The 17908-nt window shown below is 43.4% G+C and overlaps 2 protein-coding genes across 2 annotated transcripts; both read left to right on the top strand.

Annotated features, from left to right (window-relative positions):
• Positions 1-1090: 1090 nt before the first annotated feature.
• LOC113139222 (GTPase IMAP family member 8-like) lies at positions 1091-7824 on the top strand. Its single transcript, XM_026322274.2, has 5 exons — positions 1091-1185; positions 1925-1981; positions 2434-2487; positions 2651-3910; positions 6164-7824. Exons 2-5 carry the CDS (start codon positions 1963-1965, stop codon positions 6898-6900), a joined length of 2070 nt encoding a protein of 689 aa, XP_026178059.1. The 5' UTR covers positions 1091-1185; positions 1925-1962; the 3' UTR covers positions 6901-7824.
• Positions 7825-9323: 1499 nt separating this feature from the next.
• On the top strand, positions 9324-17087 carry LOC113139220 (GTPase IMAP family member 8-like). The gene is given in 5 exon segments (XM_026322272.2): positions 9324-9850; positions 10206-10265; positions 12130-12189; positions 13101-13715; positions 14020-17087. Coding segments are annotated over 4 exon segments (3402 nt in total). The 5' UTR covers positions 9324-9850; positions 10206-10246; the 3' UTR covers positions 16728-17087.
• The last annotated feature ends 821 nt before the right edge of the window (positions 17088-17908 follow it).

The following is a 17908-nucleotide window of genomic DNA, read 5'->3' as shown; positions in this document are numbered from 1 at the left end:
TTAGCATAGCTAGCTCACTATAGCACCAACGGTGCAGTAATTAGCGCTGAACAAATAACGAAACGTGGATAAGGCGCTAAAATGGTCGCTAGAACATTTACATACCAATAAACTAACTAGCGACATTAACGGATCATTAAAACCATAAACACGTGTATTTTATATGTCTGTGATTAACACAAACACAAACTGAGAAAACGATTAAAAACCAACTTCTTGACGTGTTTTCACCGTTTATTGGCTCGAACCACCAGGTGACAAACAGGGAACAAACCGTGGCTGGAGGTAACAGTGGTAATATTTTACTGTTACATGCGGAGGGAAAGGCCATGGAGGATTCTTCTTATAAGCTCTTGGAGGCTTTATTCTCTGTTTATTTCTCTGTTTACCTTCACTTTCTATATTTGAGGTCATCCTGTTATTTTGTCCACACGTTTACAATCACTATATTTCACTCAGTGGGTGGTTGTGTAAATATCTAGAATTAAATTGAGTTTATTCTGCAAAGTGTTTTGGTTTTATTTTCTGTTTTTAAAAGATGTGGGTTTATTTTATTTTTATTTCATTTGTTATTGTTGTATTTTTATTTTGCTCTGCAGCTCAAGAACAAAACAGTTTCCCACAAAGGATTAATAAAATATTTCTGACTGACTCTAATTGTGTCCAGCAGGTGGCACTCTACCATTAAATCCCGAGGCCAAGTCTTTAGTGTATTTAGTTGTGTATCTAGTCTTCCTGATGATGTTACACAAGCCTCATCTCTGATAATGTTTAAGCCGAAGCTAAAATCTTTTCTTGTTAGCTCTGCATGTGACAACAGAAAGTGTTTTATCTGCACCCAGTCTCATTTCAAATTAATGTTCTATACTATTTGCTGTTTATTTTAACTTTTCTGAATTTCCCCCATGGGGGATAAATAAAGTATCTATCTTTATTTCTGTAAATCACTTTGAATTATTCTGTGTATGAACTGTGCCACTGATCAACGAGATCGACTCTGGTGAAGGAAAAAGGAAGCAGCAGCTGTAACAACGAGATAATTCAAGAAGAAATAAACTTTCATTTTCCTTTCCCCTCCCCCACGAAAAATGTTAGTTTCACCTTCGCCTGCAACGCGTCAAGACGGACGGAGAAAACGCTCTCGACCAAATCCACACAGTCAGTCGTCCTAATCACAGCTGACAGGTAATGTGGTGCAATAAAAGCGGTGTGTTGTTTATGTTTGTATATGTAAAGGTCATTTATTCCTTTTATGAACAGAAAGCTTCATGTTACCGTCAGTCCAGGTGTGTTCGGGCTGACGCTCCAACTTTACTGAGCTGGAAACACAAACCAAGAGTTAACGACTCGTGTGTTTACAGATGTGGACAGATGTTTCTCTGTGTCTCAGTCTGTTTCCAGTCCCTGGTTATTCTCTGAAATGTTTCACTGTACAGACTGAATGTCTGCTCTGAGGACAAAGTGACTGTATCAGCCATTTTAGACATAAATATATAAAACAGGGTGGGGAGAGGAGGAGTCGGTCCTGTCTTGGCACCTGGTCCCACATGGTCCAGAAAAACCAGTTCAGCCAGTCAGACAATCAGTGTGTAGTTTTTACCTTATGAGACAGAAATGGATTAGTCCAGAACTAATGAGTGATTTGACTATCAAGACACAGTTTGATAATCACTGATCCAAACATGAGTCTGAATCTGGTTCTGACCTGAACCTGAAACCAGGTGTGAAACTTCAAACAGGCCTCTGAAGCTGTGAGGACCAGACAACATGTCCTCACACTGTAAAAATGTCCTCCTGGTGTACCCGTAGTTATTAAGGGACACAATGGACTCAACTGTCCAGACATGAGGAGTTTGTTTCCCAACAGGACCAACATCCAGACCCGTGGACACTGTTTCATATCTACGTTTATCTCTGTCCTCAGGCTGAATCAGGGTCTGGTGGGTCCAGAACAGGGACAACATGGCGACTGCAGCACCAGGTGAGCTCAGTCAGACTTTAGGAGTCTGGAAAACTTCTCATCATCCACATTAAACATCTGGATCCTCTTCATAAACACACTAATATAGAACTGAAGCATATAGAACAGGGGTTAGGGTTGACGTGGGTCTGTGTCAGTCAGTGTGGACCAATGTCAGATAAAACAAGAGTCTGCTCAGTGAGATGAACTGTGTCAATTCAGTCAACCGTAAAGTTTTCACTGGATGACTGATTATCTGACCACAAAACAGAAAAAGTAGAAGGCTCCACCACTGCCCACATACCAGTGTAATGTTTAATTTCACTCGTCTGCTATTTGGTTCTCTGTAACTGCTCACTGTGTCACTAGTTTGAAGCAAAACCAGTAAAACCCACCTTTAAAAATCCATCCCTCCAGGAAGTGTCTCTTTAATTAAAGATGGAATGAGCCAATATTCTGTTTTCCTCTTACAGACGATGTGAGACCACTGAGGCGCAGCAGCAGTTTTAGATTACTGCCACCTGAAAGTGAGTTAAAATGAACTGAGCCAGAAACTTCTCCTCTTCATTAAAGTCTAAAAATATTGTTTGTAGTTGGTGGATACAAACTTATATTTTCATAAAACTGACACCTTCACTTCATCTAATGCAGCTTGGATCAGTTCTACATTAAACTGTGTTTTCTTTCCAGTGTCAGAGCTGAGGCTGGTTCTACTGGGGAACAGCTGGTCTGACAGGAGCTCAGTGGGGAACCTCATACTGGGACAGACTCAGTTCAACCCTGAGGAAGAACCAGACACCTGTCAGAGAGTCAGAGGACAGGTGGAGGAGAAAGAAGTAGTTCTCATCAACACCCCAGATCTGCTGCATCCTCACATCTCCCAACACAAACTGACACAACATGTAGGAAACTGTGTGAGACTCTCTGATCCTGGACCTCATGTGTTCCTGCTGGTTCTACAGCCTGAAGACTTCACTGTGGAACACAGACTGAGGATACAGTCCATCCTTGAACTGTTCAGTGATCGATCATTTGATCAGTCATTGATTCTGATATCAACACCCAGAGAGGAGAGTTCAGGGTTCATGGAAAAGTACAGGCAGCATCCACCATTAAAAGACCTGATCAGAAAGTGCAGATACAGACACTTGGAGCTGAAAAACCTTGAACGTCCAGAGCTGTTAACACGACTGGGTCAGATTGTGAAGGAGAACAGTGGAGAACATCTGAGCTATGATGGATCTGAGGATCCAAGTTTAACCATGAGACCCATGTCTGAACCCAACAAACCAGCTTTAAACCTGGTTCTGTGTGGGAGAAGAGGACTAGTGAAGACCTCAGCAGCCAAAACCATCTTAGGTCAGACAGAGCTTCATCCAGTGTCCAACTCCTCAGAGTGTGTTAAAAAGCAGGCAGAGGTGTGTGGACGTTGGGTTTCCCTGGTGGAGCTGCCTGCCTTGGATGGAAAACCTCAGGAGGCAGTGATGGAGGAATCACTCGGGTGTATCTCCCTCTGTGATCCTGAGGGCGTCCATGCCTTCATCCTGGTCCTACCTGTGGATCCTCTCACTGATGAAGACAAGGGAGAGTTAAAGACCATCCAGAACACGTTCAGCTCTCGAGTCAATGACTTCACCATGATCCTGTTCACTGTGGAGTCAGATCCTACAGCTCCAGCTGTTGTTGACTTTGTCAGAGAGAACAGAGACATCCAGGAGCTCTGTCAGAGCTGTGGAGGAAGATCTGTTGTTCTCAACATCAGGGACAAGCAGCAGGTCTCTGAGCTGTTGGACACTGTGGACACAATGAGACTGAACAAGGACAAACCAGGCTGCTATACAGTGGGAACATTCATGCAGGCCCAGATTGATAAAGTCATACAGCTGGAAAAGTTTGTCAACACACAAGAGAGTGAATATATAGACCAAAAGAAAAACATCATGATCACAGGTAAGTACTTCTTTGACATGGTTATGTCTACTTTTTTAAATATTAAAATGAATATGTCAATAAGCTGTTCAAAGCTAAAATAACCTGCCAGTGATAAACAATATTTATATTAAATCTTCTGAGTAATGACAGATATTGTTTAAGATTTGCCAGTTGTTTATATTTTGCATAGGTTTATGTGCAACATTGACATTAGGAAAAGGAGGGTGGGAAATTAATGACATCGACTAAACACAATGGAACAGCCTCATGGGCAGATTCAATAGATAATTATCCATCCATACATCTTCTTCCGCTTATCCAGAGCCAGGTCGTAGGGGCAGTAGCCTAAGCAGGGATTCCCAGACTTTCTTCTCCCTGGACACTGCCTCCCAGGCCAGCAGAGTGACATAGTCCCTCCAGCGTGTCCTGGGTCTTCCCCGGGGCTTCCTCCCAGTGGGACATGCCCGGAACACCTCCCCAGGGAGGCGCCCAGGAGGCATCCGAAACAGATGCCCGAGCTCTACTCCGAGCTCCTCCCGGGTGACCGAGCTCCTCACCCTATCTCTAAGGGAGCGCCCAGCCACCCTGCGGAGGAAGCTCATTTCAGCCGCTTGTATACGAGATCTTGGCCTTTCAGTCATGACCCAAAGCTCATGACCATATGTGAGAGTAAGAACGTAGATTGACTGGGACATAGAGAGTTCCTCTATTGGCTCAGCTCCTTCTTCACCACAATGGACCGGTGCACCGACTGCATTACTGCAGCCGATGCCCTGATCTGTCTGTCAATCTTACGCTCTGTCCTTCCCTCACTCGTGAACAAGATTCCAAGAAAGTTAATCTCCTCCACCTGAGGCAGGATCTCTCCACTGACTTGGAGGTGGCAGGCCACCTTTTTCCGGTTGGTAACCATGGCCTTGGACTTGGAGGTGCTGATTCTCATCCCAGCTGCTTCACACTTAGTTGCAAACTGCCCCAGTTCACGCTGAAGGTCCTGGCTCAATGGAGTCAACAGGACAACATCATTTGAAAAAGGAGAGATGAAATCCTGTGGTCCCTGAAATGGACTCCCTCTAGCCCCTGGCAGCTCCTAGAAATTCTGTCCATAAAAATAATGAACAGAACCGGTGTCAAAGGGGAGCCCTGCTGGAGTCCGACATGCACTGGTAACAGGTCTGACTTACTGCCGGTAATGCAAACCAAGCTCCTTCTTCGGTTGTACAGAGACTTTAGCAAAGGACCCTGGACCCTGTACCATCTCCCACAGGATGTCACAAGGGACTTGGATGAATGCCTTCTCCAAGTCCACAAAGCACATGTGAACTGGTTGGGCAAGCTCGCATAAATCCTCGAGCACCTTGAAGAGGGTATAGAGCTGGTCCAGTGTCCCACGACCAGGATGAAAACCAGATTGTTCCCCCTGGATCCGAGGTTCTACCATCGGCCGGATTCTCCTTTCCAGTACTCTGGCATAGACCTTCCCAGGGAGGCTGAGGCGTGTGATTCCCCTACAGTTGTATACTTATTCTTGCCAGGAAATTTCATGAGAAACTCAACTGCCAAACTCCTGGGAGGCCCCTGTCACTGTAGCTTCATATGCCTTACAAGATGTGTTATAAAGATCGTCATACCTCCTCACCGCCTCTGGCAGCTGTTTCTCAAAACTATCTGTTGCTATGACAACCACCAGCTGAAAAAGCAGGAAGAAAACATTTCCGCTTCCTGCATTAACCACACCCACTTCACATTTCTGACCAATCACACAGTAACTGTCAGACACCACCTGAGAAAAAAGTTCTGCCCACAAGATGTGTCGACAAGAAGCTGCAAGAACTCCCAAATCAGGGAGAGAACAAATTTCTCGCTTCTCGCAGAATATGTATAGGCCTTTAGGGTTGATATGATTTTAATCTCACCTTAGGGTTGAAGAGGACAATGGAATCCCTTAACACAAAAGTCTTTAGTTAAAAAAAATACACTTCTTGTCTCTTTTGAGAGATCAGCTGGGGAGGTCAAGATCTCTAGACCTTTGGAAATCAGTCAGTCAATAGTTACTGATCTTTGAGTTTACCAGTATAAAGTCTTCTTAGGATGATTCCTGCCTTCCTGACATAGGTGTGAAACAATTATAATATTCAATTCAATTCAGTTTATTTGTATAGCACCAAATCACAATACAGTCTAGATACTTTATACTATACTAAAAACAAATCATTTATGAGAATGAGAACATGTACATAACTCCAGCTGTTCTGATCTGTTCTGTTACAGGTGAAGAAGAGAAGCAGAGTCCAGACTGTCTCAGGATTGTTCTGATGGGGAAGACTGGAACTGGAAAGAGCTCTTCAGGAAACACTATTCTAGGAAGGGAAGAGTTTAGGGCCAAATCCAGTCAAGCATCAGTCACCAAATATTGTCAGAAAGTAGAAAGTGAAGTGAACGGTCGTCCTGTGGTTGTGGTCAATACTCCTGGTCTGTTTGACAACACTTTGTCCCATGAAGAAGTTAATGAGGAGATGGTGAAATGCATCAGTCTTCTGGCTCCAGGTCCACATGTCTTCCTGCTGGTGTTACAGATCGGAACCAGACTCACACCAGAGGAGAAGGAGACGTTAAAACTCATCAAGGAAGGTTTTGGGAAGAATTCAGGAAAATTCACCATCATTCTTTTAACTGGAGGAGATAAACTGGAACGTGACAAACTGTCCATTGACGAATATATAGAAACAGAATGTGATGATTCCTTTAAGAAACTGATCAGAGACTGTGGAGGAAGATACCATGTGTTTAATAACCGTGATCAACAAAACCAGACAGAAGTCAGTGAACTGATCAACAAGATCGACACCATGGTGAAGGAAAATGGAGGCAGCTGCTACACCAACGAGATGCTGCAAGAGGCTGAAGCAGCGATAAAGAAAGAAATGGAGAGAAATTTGGAGAGAGTTTTATTGACTGTCATTTATGTTGTTGCTGAACTTTTCAAACTGACTCTGGTTAGTTACTAAGTTTGTCATGTGTTTGAACTTTGCTGGGTGGAAAAAGAAAATAATTTCTCCCATTTTAAAAAACCTTAAAAACATATGACACTTAGGGGGTGGCGTAGCAGTAGTGCGTCCGTTCTTATACGTAGGGCACGCTGGTTCAACTCCTGTGCTGGCCATCATATATAACCTGCATGTCTTCCCTCAGTCCTTCCCCTAATTTCCTGTCTCTCTCCACTGTCCTATCAAATAAAGGCAAAAACTACCCAAAAAATTATTTAAAAAAAAAGCTTATGACACTTAAAAAAACATAAGTCTCTTGATTCACACAGACCAGTGAGACTGCACCATCACAGTCAGGGGACTGTGAACCAATCACCAGCAAGGATGGAGTACTTCCTGGACCAACCACATTGTGCCAAGCACAATGACGGACCAATCAGATGGATTCCCTACCCAGTGTGGCAAGACAAAAAAGAGATTTTCTGATTCTAAAGAGTTTTACAGATTTGCAGATATACAGAGAGCTCCCCATTCTTGCAGACTCCTCAAGACCCTCTCACTCTAAAGAGAAAAACCTTCAGAAAGAGAGCTCCTACAGAACAATGAGGTAGAGACTACTTTTACTGGTGGAGAGACCCAAAGACACCTCCCCATGTGTGACTGTCCTGCAGTAAACGGCTCACCTCCATCTGACCATCTCAGATCAACCATACTCCATGTGACAACCATGCAGCAGCCAGACAGAGAGCGAGGAAAGGTGATGAATGGATTCCAGACCTGCAGCCAAGGATTTCGGGGAACCCCAAAATATCTCCAGCCCACAGCGTAATGGACTGAGCCTCAGTAAACCTGAGGTCAAGCCACTCAAGGCTGTGCTGGTTGTCTCACACTAATCTCAGTTGGTCTCCATAATTACTAGAGCTTCCTCCTAAACTATGTTTAGACCTCAGACTCAAACACAGAATCTAAATTAATTTCCAGATTTTTTTTCCACCACTGCAAACAACCTGCCGTTAGATTGTTCTGTTTTATTCTTTAATTCAGCTAATTTCTCTGCTCACTTTCTGTTCCCCCCTATGTAAATAGCATGTATATATTGTGTAATCTTTAAAAGACATCTGTGACCGGCATCACTGATGTTATTTCACACAGTAAATACGTCACTGAATCAGGGAACTCTCACTCAGATTGTAGACTGATGTCCTGTATTGCTCATTAATTGACTGGCTGAACCACCATCAAAGGATCTGGTGCCCTGAAATGATCAAGACGGTTTATGACATTCATAAATGATAATGTAACCCATGCTCACACAGCATGTACTGTAGGGCTATACCGCGGCTGACTGCAACACAAAAGAATGGGTTCGTTACGGAGCCTATAGTGTGTGACTGAGAAAACAAAATAGGACAGAATAAATTGATGGTGTTCCACATTGATATATTCAAAGGTTAACTTGAAATAATAACAGGCTATGCACAAATAAATCATATATGGGAACCACACAAAACAAAAAATAAATACATTCACACAGCGCAGTTCAACTTCAGATTTGTGAATCCGGCAAGTTCATAATAATTGAGTTCTTCATTTCCTTTAGTCCGATCGGTTCCGTCCTTAGTTCATTTATTTGTCCAAAGTAACTTAATCCATAATCCAGATAGAAGAGGGGAGAAGAAAAGAATGAATCCTACCAGCTCGCCACTTGTAACCAAGTACAAGACTTCATCCCTGGAAGGGGTAAGGGGGAAACATCTAGGAGGAAAAAAAACCTGACCTGTGGAGGCCAGTATCATCTCTTGTTTAAATTCATCACCGGTGACAAAACATTAACATTCAATCAGGACAATTAACGTAGTTACACTTAATTCAGTCTATTCATTCCATAAAAATCAACAATTTTAAACGTAGTTTACTCTCAGCTGCGCAGCCGTTATCGTTCATACAATTACACAAATTTCAGTTCAGTACTATAAATTCCTTTAGGGAGAAATTAGACTACATTAAAAGAGGTTATTGAGTAAAGTACCCCAACACACTGGTTTACATCCTATGGTATTCACTTCTTCCTCTGTCAGAAGAAAAGAAACACCGACGCTAACAATAACTAAAACCATCGAATCACACAGAACTCACCGTTGCGTTACTGCAATTGATCGCTTATCTTAGCATCTTGACGAAAGAAGGGACTTCTTCATTCCCTCTATGCGCTTTCTCTATAACCACAGCCACAGCGGAGCCACATGTCAGCCAACTTTCTTCCGTGTATCGCGTCTCATTTATATTACGCGGGTTACCGCGGCCAATCAAGGAAGGTCCTTCGAAATCAACTGACTTGCTCACGTGACAGGGGTTACAATAAACCAGGCATAATAAACCTTCGTGTTCAATACATGTATATTTTTCTATTCACTACATGTTGTTTTAACACTTAGTGAAACGTCCACTGACCCGTGAATAAAGTTTGGTGTTAAAGTTACTCAGTGTGTCGGTTTGTGTTTAATGTGACACAGAAATGATCAGAGCAGGGACGATGCATTTAGAAAGTTCAGGTTAACACGACTTCACATTTCTGTCCTGAGACAATATAAAACACAACGTCATAGAAAACTGACTCTCAGATAAAATGGGTTTATAATGAACAGAGTCTGTTTGTTCACATTTCAGTTTATCATAAAATACATATATATATTTTAAAAAGTGTCAGCTGAGTATTTCTACACATACTACTGCAGTTATTTAGTTTTAATAATTATTATTATGCTGTATGTCCAAACTATCAGTCATGAAGTTTATTCCAATGGGTTTTATTTACTTTCACTTTCACTTTAGTTGTGACGCAGTAAAAGTTCAGCTGAACAATGAACAGCAGCTTATCGATGTGTGGACGGATCAATAGAACTGATTAGCTTTATTTTTGAACCAATCATTTGTACTAGTCGAGGAGACAAATGGATTGATCATTGATTAGGTGAGTATTGTCTGATTAGACCTGCAGTGTGTTATTATCACAGGAAGTTCAGTTCTGTGGTCTCACTCAGTGAGAAGCTGAAACACAGAAACTATGATTCTGAAACGTATCATCAATTCATTTTCTATGGGCTCTAATCGATTCTGATCTATCAGATCTCTGACTGCAGCTCACTCCTCTGACTCTCCCTGAGTTTTATCTCTGGTCTAAACCGGGAGAACAGGCGCCATGTTGAGCTGCCAGTTTCCTCAAAGGAAAAGTCATAATGTCAGTGGCTGAGAGAAAGAGTGGAGCCTGTGTGAGGGCAGGAAGTGAGCAGAGGGTTGAAAACGTCCTTATTGTGCTTTTCTTCCAGGTTCTGACAAGGACACAGTCTTTGTTTCCAGAGGAGACACTATGGCGGCTGCAGCAGCTGGTGAGTCCAGCCTGAGACTGATGTTGTAGAGATGGTTCAATGTTCCATGTGAAGTGTCTCAGCCTAATACAATAATTTCCTACTGTTGGAATTATTCCTTAATGTTCCTCAACATTAATATGCTCAGAAAGTCTGTTGTGCCCCCTGGTGGTTGAACTAAAACACTGTTCTAAACATTTTTATTAATCTGTGATTATTTTGCCAGTGATGGACATGGAACTCTATATGATTATATTGTTTGTACATTAAAGTGGATTAGGGTCATATTTTAATACTGATTGTTGGTTTTAGCTGTGATCTTGTTTTCCATGTTTCAATATTTAACAGCAGCAGTGAGATTAGAGAACTTCCTGTTCCCATTGTTACAACCTGACCTCTAAGGTCACGAGTCAATAGGAGAAACGCTGCTCAAACGGATTTTTAAAAACTATTTTACTGAACAAAAATATAAACAACTGAATGACAGGGGCTGTGGAAACCAGGAAACCAGGAGTGTGGGTGGGAATCAGCAATCAGTGGATAAAAGAAAGAGAACTAATGGGAAAAGACTTACACTGCAACAGGAAGCTGGTGCAGTGGTGTCGCACTAGGGTCCTCCCAGCAGGTGGCTATTTGCTGTCAGCTAAAGCAGCTGTCCTGGGTGAGAAATGATCCCAGTCCTGATTATTAATATCAAAGCCTGAGAAGCTACTGCAGGCCACTTTAATTTGGACAGGAGGGAATTACCTGAGCCGGTCTAATAGGTAAAGCATCACCGCCACCACATGGACCGACAGACCGACCAACAGCCACAGTGTGCTCTGGAATGGCTGCATGAACGAATCCAGAGTGCTGCGAGGGATTTCCTGAACACACACACACACACACACACACACACACACACACACACACACACACACACAGGGTCAGTCCACATGCAGCAGCTGTTACAGTCACTGTGTTAAACCTAAAACCTGTGCTCTGTGACAGATCTTTGACCGTCTGCAGTCGTCCCACTGCCCACAAACTCCACTTCAGCCGACTGACTGACAAATGCGAGTCTGTTTCACTGTTTAGTTCTTTTCTCAAGTCTGAACTGTTCAGACTTTGGACTCTGCCTGTCGTGGACAGTTCTAAAGGCCTTGGACCTGTGTTCTCTGACTGTCCCTGCTCTGTTACAATAAAGAGAACTAATTGGAAAAGACTTACACTGCAACAGGCGGCACGATGGTGCAGTGGTGTCGCACTGTCTCTTCCCAGCAGGTGGTTAGGTTTAGGGTCTGAACCCAGGTGGACCCGGGCCTTTCAGTGTGGAGTCTGCATGTGGTCCCTGTGTCTGTGTGGGTTTTCTCCTCCCACAGTCCAAACACATGCAGGTCAGGATTAGGGTCTGAACCCAGGTGGACCCGGGGCCTTTCTGTGTGGAGTCTGCATGTTGTCCCTGTGTCTGTGTGGGTTTTCTCCTCCCACAGTCCAAACACATGCAGGTCAGGATTAGGGTCTGAGCCCAGGTGGACCCAAACACATGCAGGTGATGGATGATGCTGCAGCATAAGTGTAGGGTCAGATCTTACAGAAACATGAGACACTGATCACCCTTCACACCAACAAGCAGCGACATGAACCATCAGAGCTGAACATCCAGAACAAAATCATCGGTGTCACATATGAAGATGTTTTCGTGGTCAATCAATCCTCTCAGAGGTGATTTTGCCTGTAGGTTTTTACGAGTCTGACCTGAGGTTTGATGTCGTCTGTTGATGTTCACAATTAGAATCAAACTTCCCTCCCAGTGTCTCCTACTTTCCTGTCCCATGTTGACGACCCAGGAACAGTTGATGTTAGCGTGTTTGGTGTCAGTCTGATGTGTTCTTCTTCTTCACAGAGAAAGAGGACAGGAAGCATCGGGAGCGCAAAAGCAGCTACGAATATCTCCCCCCCAACAGTGAGTGAAACTGAAGTGGACTGAGAATATCCTCTGTAATACTTATATTTTTCCATCTATCTGAAGAGGATCAAACTGTATTTAGTCATATGTGCCAACCACCTCCTGCTGTGATGAATGAACACCCACACTGGCTGCTCCTTAGACCTGGTTCACTCTGCACAGAGCTAATGAATCAGCTACTGAGGTTTGTCCCTCAGTTAGTGTGAATGTCTGGTAGACTGACTGGAGACCAGCACACAGACCAGCTGCAGGTTCACTACAGACACCAACACAACACTGGTAACACACAGCACCAAGCGTCTTAGACAATGGAAGCAGCTGCACAAAAATGCATCTTCACTGTTTTTGGACTTTAAAGGACCAGAGACAGTTTGGGGAATCCTCCTGTTAGCTGTTCTCACAGGACCATGGGATTCCAGTTTCTTCTGTGCCCAGTACAGAGCATAAGTCCAGGATGTCTTCAGCCTAGCTCAGCACACACACTGGAGGCAGGGGGAACTGTGAGTCTGGTTCCATCACAGGACCTTACAAGAACAACACATGTGATTAATAGGTTGCATTTTTAGCTAAGACGATCGTCACCGTCCATTCAGGTCTAGTTCCCTGGACAGAGATCAGACCTGATGACCCAGTTTGAGCTCAGTCACCTGTGGCTCCTAAAATTACATCAACATGTTTATTCCTACATAAATAACATGGAACATGTAAACCCTGTTTGAAGCTGAGCTTGATGTTATTTTTTAAGAGGATCTAAATGGTTTGCCTCTCCCTGCAGTCTTTGACTTAAACTGGCCCAAACGAGACCTGGACTGAAAGTGTTTGTGTCTGTTTAAAGGTAAACAAGATTTTAATCAGATAAAAATCATGTCATGTGGATCTGAGCTTGTTCTTTATTTTTGTGTTCGCAGTGTCAGAGCTGAGGCTGGTTCTGCTGGGGAACAGCTGGTCTGACAGGAGAGCCGTTGGGAACCTCATACTGGGACAGACATATTGGGACACTCACAAAGCACCAAACTGCTGTCTGAGAGTCAGCGGACGGTGCAAGTGGAAAGAAGTAGTTCTCATCAACACCCCAGATCTGCTGCATCCTCACATCTCCCAAGACAAACTGACACAACATGTAGGAAACTGTGTGAGACTCTCTGATCCTGGACCTCATGTATTCCTGCTGGTTCTACAGCCTGAAGACTTCACTGAGGAACTCAGGCTGAGGATACAGTCCATCCTGGAACTGTTCAGTGATCGATCATTTGATCATTCACTGGTTCTGATATCGACACCCAGAGAGGAGAGTTCAGGTTTGGGGGAGAACTTTAAGGAACAGCCACCTTTAAAGCACATGATCAAAATGTGCAGGTACAGATACCTGCAACAGAAGGACCTGGAGCTTCAGGAACTGTTCGTACGCTTGTGCCAGGTTGTGAGGGAGAACAGTGGAGAACATCTCAGCTGTAATTTATCTGAGAACAAGGCAGATGGGTCTCATCAGAACCAGAACCAAAAGAACAGAGAACTTACTGCTGGTACGTGCAGGGAAACATGTTGACAGTGAAAGAGAAATTTAACTGATGGTTCTCAGTGATGTTCACTCATGTTACAGTGACGATCTAAAAAACATGATCAGTAAAAGTCTCATTAGGGGATTTGTTGACTGCAGAACTTCACAGGTCTGAGTATTTTACCAACCTGGAACTGGACATTAGAACATAGTTTAACATTCAAATCATTTTAGTTTTCAACTATAAGAGTCATTTTTTTAATAAACTACGACTGAATGTGACAAGTTGAAAGTGACAATGTTCAACTTTTTCTCTCCTTGTTTTAAAGATCATGGACTCAGGATTGTGCTGTTTGGACAAAGTGAGGAAGAAAAAATGATGTTAGGAAACTTCATCATGAAGAAAACATCTTTTCACTTTGACAGACTTTCTCCAACCAAACAATGTGAGTCAGTCCATGGACAGTGGGGAGGAAAACCAGTAACTGTGGTGAAGACTCCAGATGTTTTCAGTCTGACTGTAGAAGCAGTGAGAGCAGAGATGAAGAGATGTGTGACTCTTTGTTCACCTGGTCCAAATGTTCTGCTGCTGTTGGTGAAACCTTCTGATTTCACTGAGGAGAAGAGAAACTCACTGAAGTTCATCCTGAGTCTGTTTGGTCCAGATGCTTTGAAACACTCACTGGTCGTCAGCTCATACCGTCATCAGTGGAACGAAACAAGTGTTTCTGTGAACGAGCTGCTTCAGGAATGTGGAGGACGACACTACAGGATGTCTGAGGAGAACTGGAACTCCTTAATGGAGAAGATGGAGAACATGGTACATGAAAACAGAGGAGCCTTCCTCACATGCACTGAACGGACCATGAGACCAAAGTCTGGTTTAAACCTGGTTCTGTTTGGGAGGAGAGAAGCAGGGAAGACCTCAGCAGCCAAAACCATCTTAGGTCAGACAGAGCTTCATCCAGTGTCCAACTCCTCAGAGTGTGTTAAAAAGCAGGCAGAGGTGTGTGGACGTTGGGTTTCCCTGGTGGAGCTGCCTGCCTTGGATGGAAAACCTCAGGAGGCAGTGATGGAGGAATCACTCAGGTGTATCTCCCTCTGTGATCCTGAGGGCGTCCATGCCTTCATCCTGGTCCTTCCTGTGGATCCCCTCACTGATGAAGACAAGGGAGAGTTGAAGACCATCCAGAACACGTTCAGCTCTCGAGTCAATGACTTCACCATGATCCTGTTCACTGTGGAGTCAGATCCTACAGCTCCAGCTGTTGTTAACTTTGTCAGAGAGAACAGAGACATCCAGGAGCTCTGTCAGAGCTGTGGAGGAAGATCTGTTGTTCTCAACATCAGGGACAAGCAGCAGGTCTCTGAGCTGTTGGACACTGTGGACACAATGAGACTGAACAAGGACAAACCAGGCTGCTATACAGTGGGAACATTCATGAAGGCCCAGATTGATAAAGTCATACAGCAGGAGAAATATATCAACAAGCTGCAGAGTAAAGAAGAGAAGTAGAGTCCAGACTGTCTCAGGATTGTTCTGATAGGGAAGACTGGAACTGGAAAGAGCTCTTCAGGAAACACTATTCTAGGAAGGAAGGAGTTTAAATCTGAATTAAGTCTAACATCAGTCACCAAATATTGTCAGAAAGCAAAGAGTGAAGTGAACGGTCGTCCTGTGGTTGTGGTCGATACTCCTGGTCTGTTTGACACAGATTTGTCCCATGAAGAAGTTAATGAGGAGATGGTGAAATGCATCAGTCTTCTGGCTCCAGGTCCACATGTCTTCCTGCTGGTGTTACAGATCGGCCGACTCACACCAGAGGAGAAGGAGACGCTAAAACTCATCAAGGATGTTTTTGGGAAGAATTCAGGAAAATTCACCATCATTCTTTTAACTGGAGGAGATAAACTGGAACGTGACAAACTGTCCATTGAAGAATATATAGAAACAGGATGTGATGATTCCTTTAAGAAACTGATCAGTGACTGTGGAGGAAGATACCATGTGTTTAATAACTATGATCAACAAAACCAGACACAAGTCAGTGAACTGATCAACAAGATCGACACCATGGTGAAGGAAAATGGAGGCAGCTGCTACACCAACGAGATGCTGCAAGAGGCTGAAGCAGCGATAAAGAAAGAAATGGAGAGAATCCTGAAGGAGAAGGAAGAAGAGATGAGGAGAGAGAGGGAGGAACTAGAGAGAAAACATGAGGAGGAAATGGAAGAAATGAGAAGAAGAATGGAAGAACAGAGGGAGGAAACTGAAAAGGAGAGAAACCTGAGAGAAAAACAACTTAAAGAAATGGAGGAAAACATCAAGAAGGAACATGAGGAGAGAAAGAAAGAAGAAGAAAAGAGAGAAGAAGAAGACAGGAAGAGGAAACAGCAGGAAGAAATTCAGCGACAGGAGTGGGAACAGAAACTTGAAGCTTTGACAAAAAAGATCAAATCAAAATTAGAGGAAAAAGAAACTATTGACAGAGACCTGGAGCAGAACAGAGAAGAGATGAGAAAAGAACGAGAGAACTGGGAGAAGAAACAAAGAGAGTGGTGGGACAGACGATACCAAGAAGAAGAACAGAGACGACAGGAGGAAAGAGAGAAATATGAAAAGAAAAGAAAAGAAAAGAAAAGAAAAGAAGAAGATCGACTCAGAAGAGAACAGGAGGAGAAAGAGAGAAATGAATTAGAGGAGAACTATAAGAAAAAAATAGAGGAGATGAAAAAGAAATATGAAGAGGAGGCCAGAAAACAGGCTGAAGAGTTCAATGAGTTCAGACAGAAATACACCAAAGACTTTACAGCTCTGGTAGAAAAACACATGGAGGAAATACAGGAACTGAAGCAAAGACATGAAAGACAAATGAAAGAGGCTGAGGGCCGACATGAACGAGAAAGTGAACTGTTCCAAAACCTCTCAAAGCACAAAGAAGAACATTTGAAAGAAGAGATGGAGACACTGAAGAAAAAACATGACACAGAAATAAACAAACTAAAACATAAATATGAGAAATGCATCTTCCTGTGACCTCTGGGACTGGACTCTGGACTGCTCTGACATCAACAGAGTGAACTTTGATTTATTTCCATAGTTTTGCCTTTTCCTGGACCACAGAGGAGACAAGTCCCAGAAAGACAAGTGGAGGCATCTGAATTCAAAGTGAAGGTCCTGCCTCACTAACGTTTCCTCCCAACATGCACAGACATCAGCAGTGTCAACATGAATGATGAGGCTTTAATGACAACAGGCTGCAGCATCTACTGTCTTTTATCTCACTGTTCTAATGATCCGTCCCACTGTTTTCTCATGTTGACACATTATTCTGTGTATTGGAACCAGCTGATCTGTTACTGTTTAATGATCAATAAATCAACTTCCTGTCAATGAGCCAGTGTCCATTTAAAAGCATCAATCGCTCAAAAGAGACTTTTCCATTTTTACGTGACCCTGAAGGCATCTCTCAGAGACGACCTGAGTCCAGATGTAGTTAAATATAGAAACAAACATTATCCAGACTTTACTTCTTACACTGGTTCTTTCTGAAATATGTCAGCCCACAGAAAAAGACACCTGAACACATCATGCTGGTCTCTCTTGTACATGATTTACTCTGAACCACATCGATCACAAAAGCCCCAAAGTGTTTGAGTCCTTTATAAGATCTGTTGTCACTGAGCTGGAAACAATCCGGACTCACTTCAAACCATTTAACACTTTATGTTGTGACTGACTCTTTCCTTCTGTGCTGCCTTCACTTTCAGCTGATTCCCTTTAAAATCAACGTGCAGAGACATTTTATCTCCGTATTCATCTCCTCTGAGCAAACCAGGATCAGGCCTGTTTCCAGTCTCTGTATCAGCACTGAGCTGTAGCTCTGCAGCTTCAAGTCTCTGCATGTTGAGAGGAGTCCCACAGAGTCCACCTTTTTTGGTCTTTGTGCCGCTGCATGTTAGTTGTCTCAACAGGCCTGAACCAGCCGGAGAATGTGCACAATGTCAGCTCTGCCTGACTGCAGGCCATTATCACAGGTCACAGACCTGAGCGGCATGCCGAGGCAAACTGGTTCCCTGCAGCCGGGTCCTGCACTGTTCTGCAGCAGCACGAAAACATCTAAATCCTGACACTGCTGCATCCACGTCATCAGACTTTTCCTCCAGTGCCGAGCTGGATTCTGTTTTTAATACAAGTGTGTGGTTCTGGTTCTTTAA

Source organism: Mastacembelus armatus, chromosome 9 (genome assembly GCF_900324485.2).
Source record: "Mastacembelus armatus chromosome 9, fMasArm1.2, whole genome shotgun sequence".
In the NCBI taxonomy this organism is placed as follows: Eukaryota; Metazoa; Chordata; class Actinopteri; order Synbranchiformes; family Mastacembelidae; genus Mastacembelus; species Mastacembelus armatus.
The sequence above is the reverse complement of the archived record's forward strand: the minus strand, read 5'-3'. Positions and strand labels throughout refer to the sequence as shown.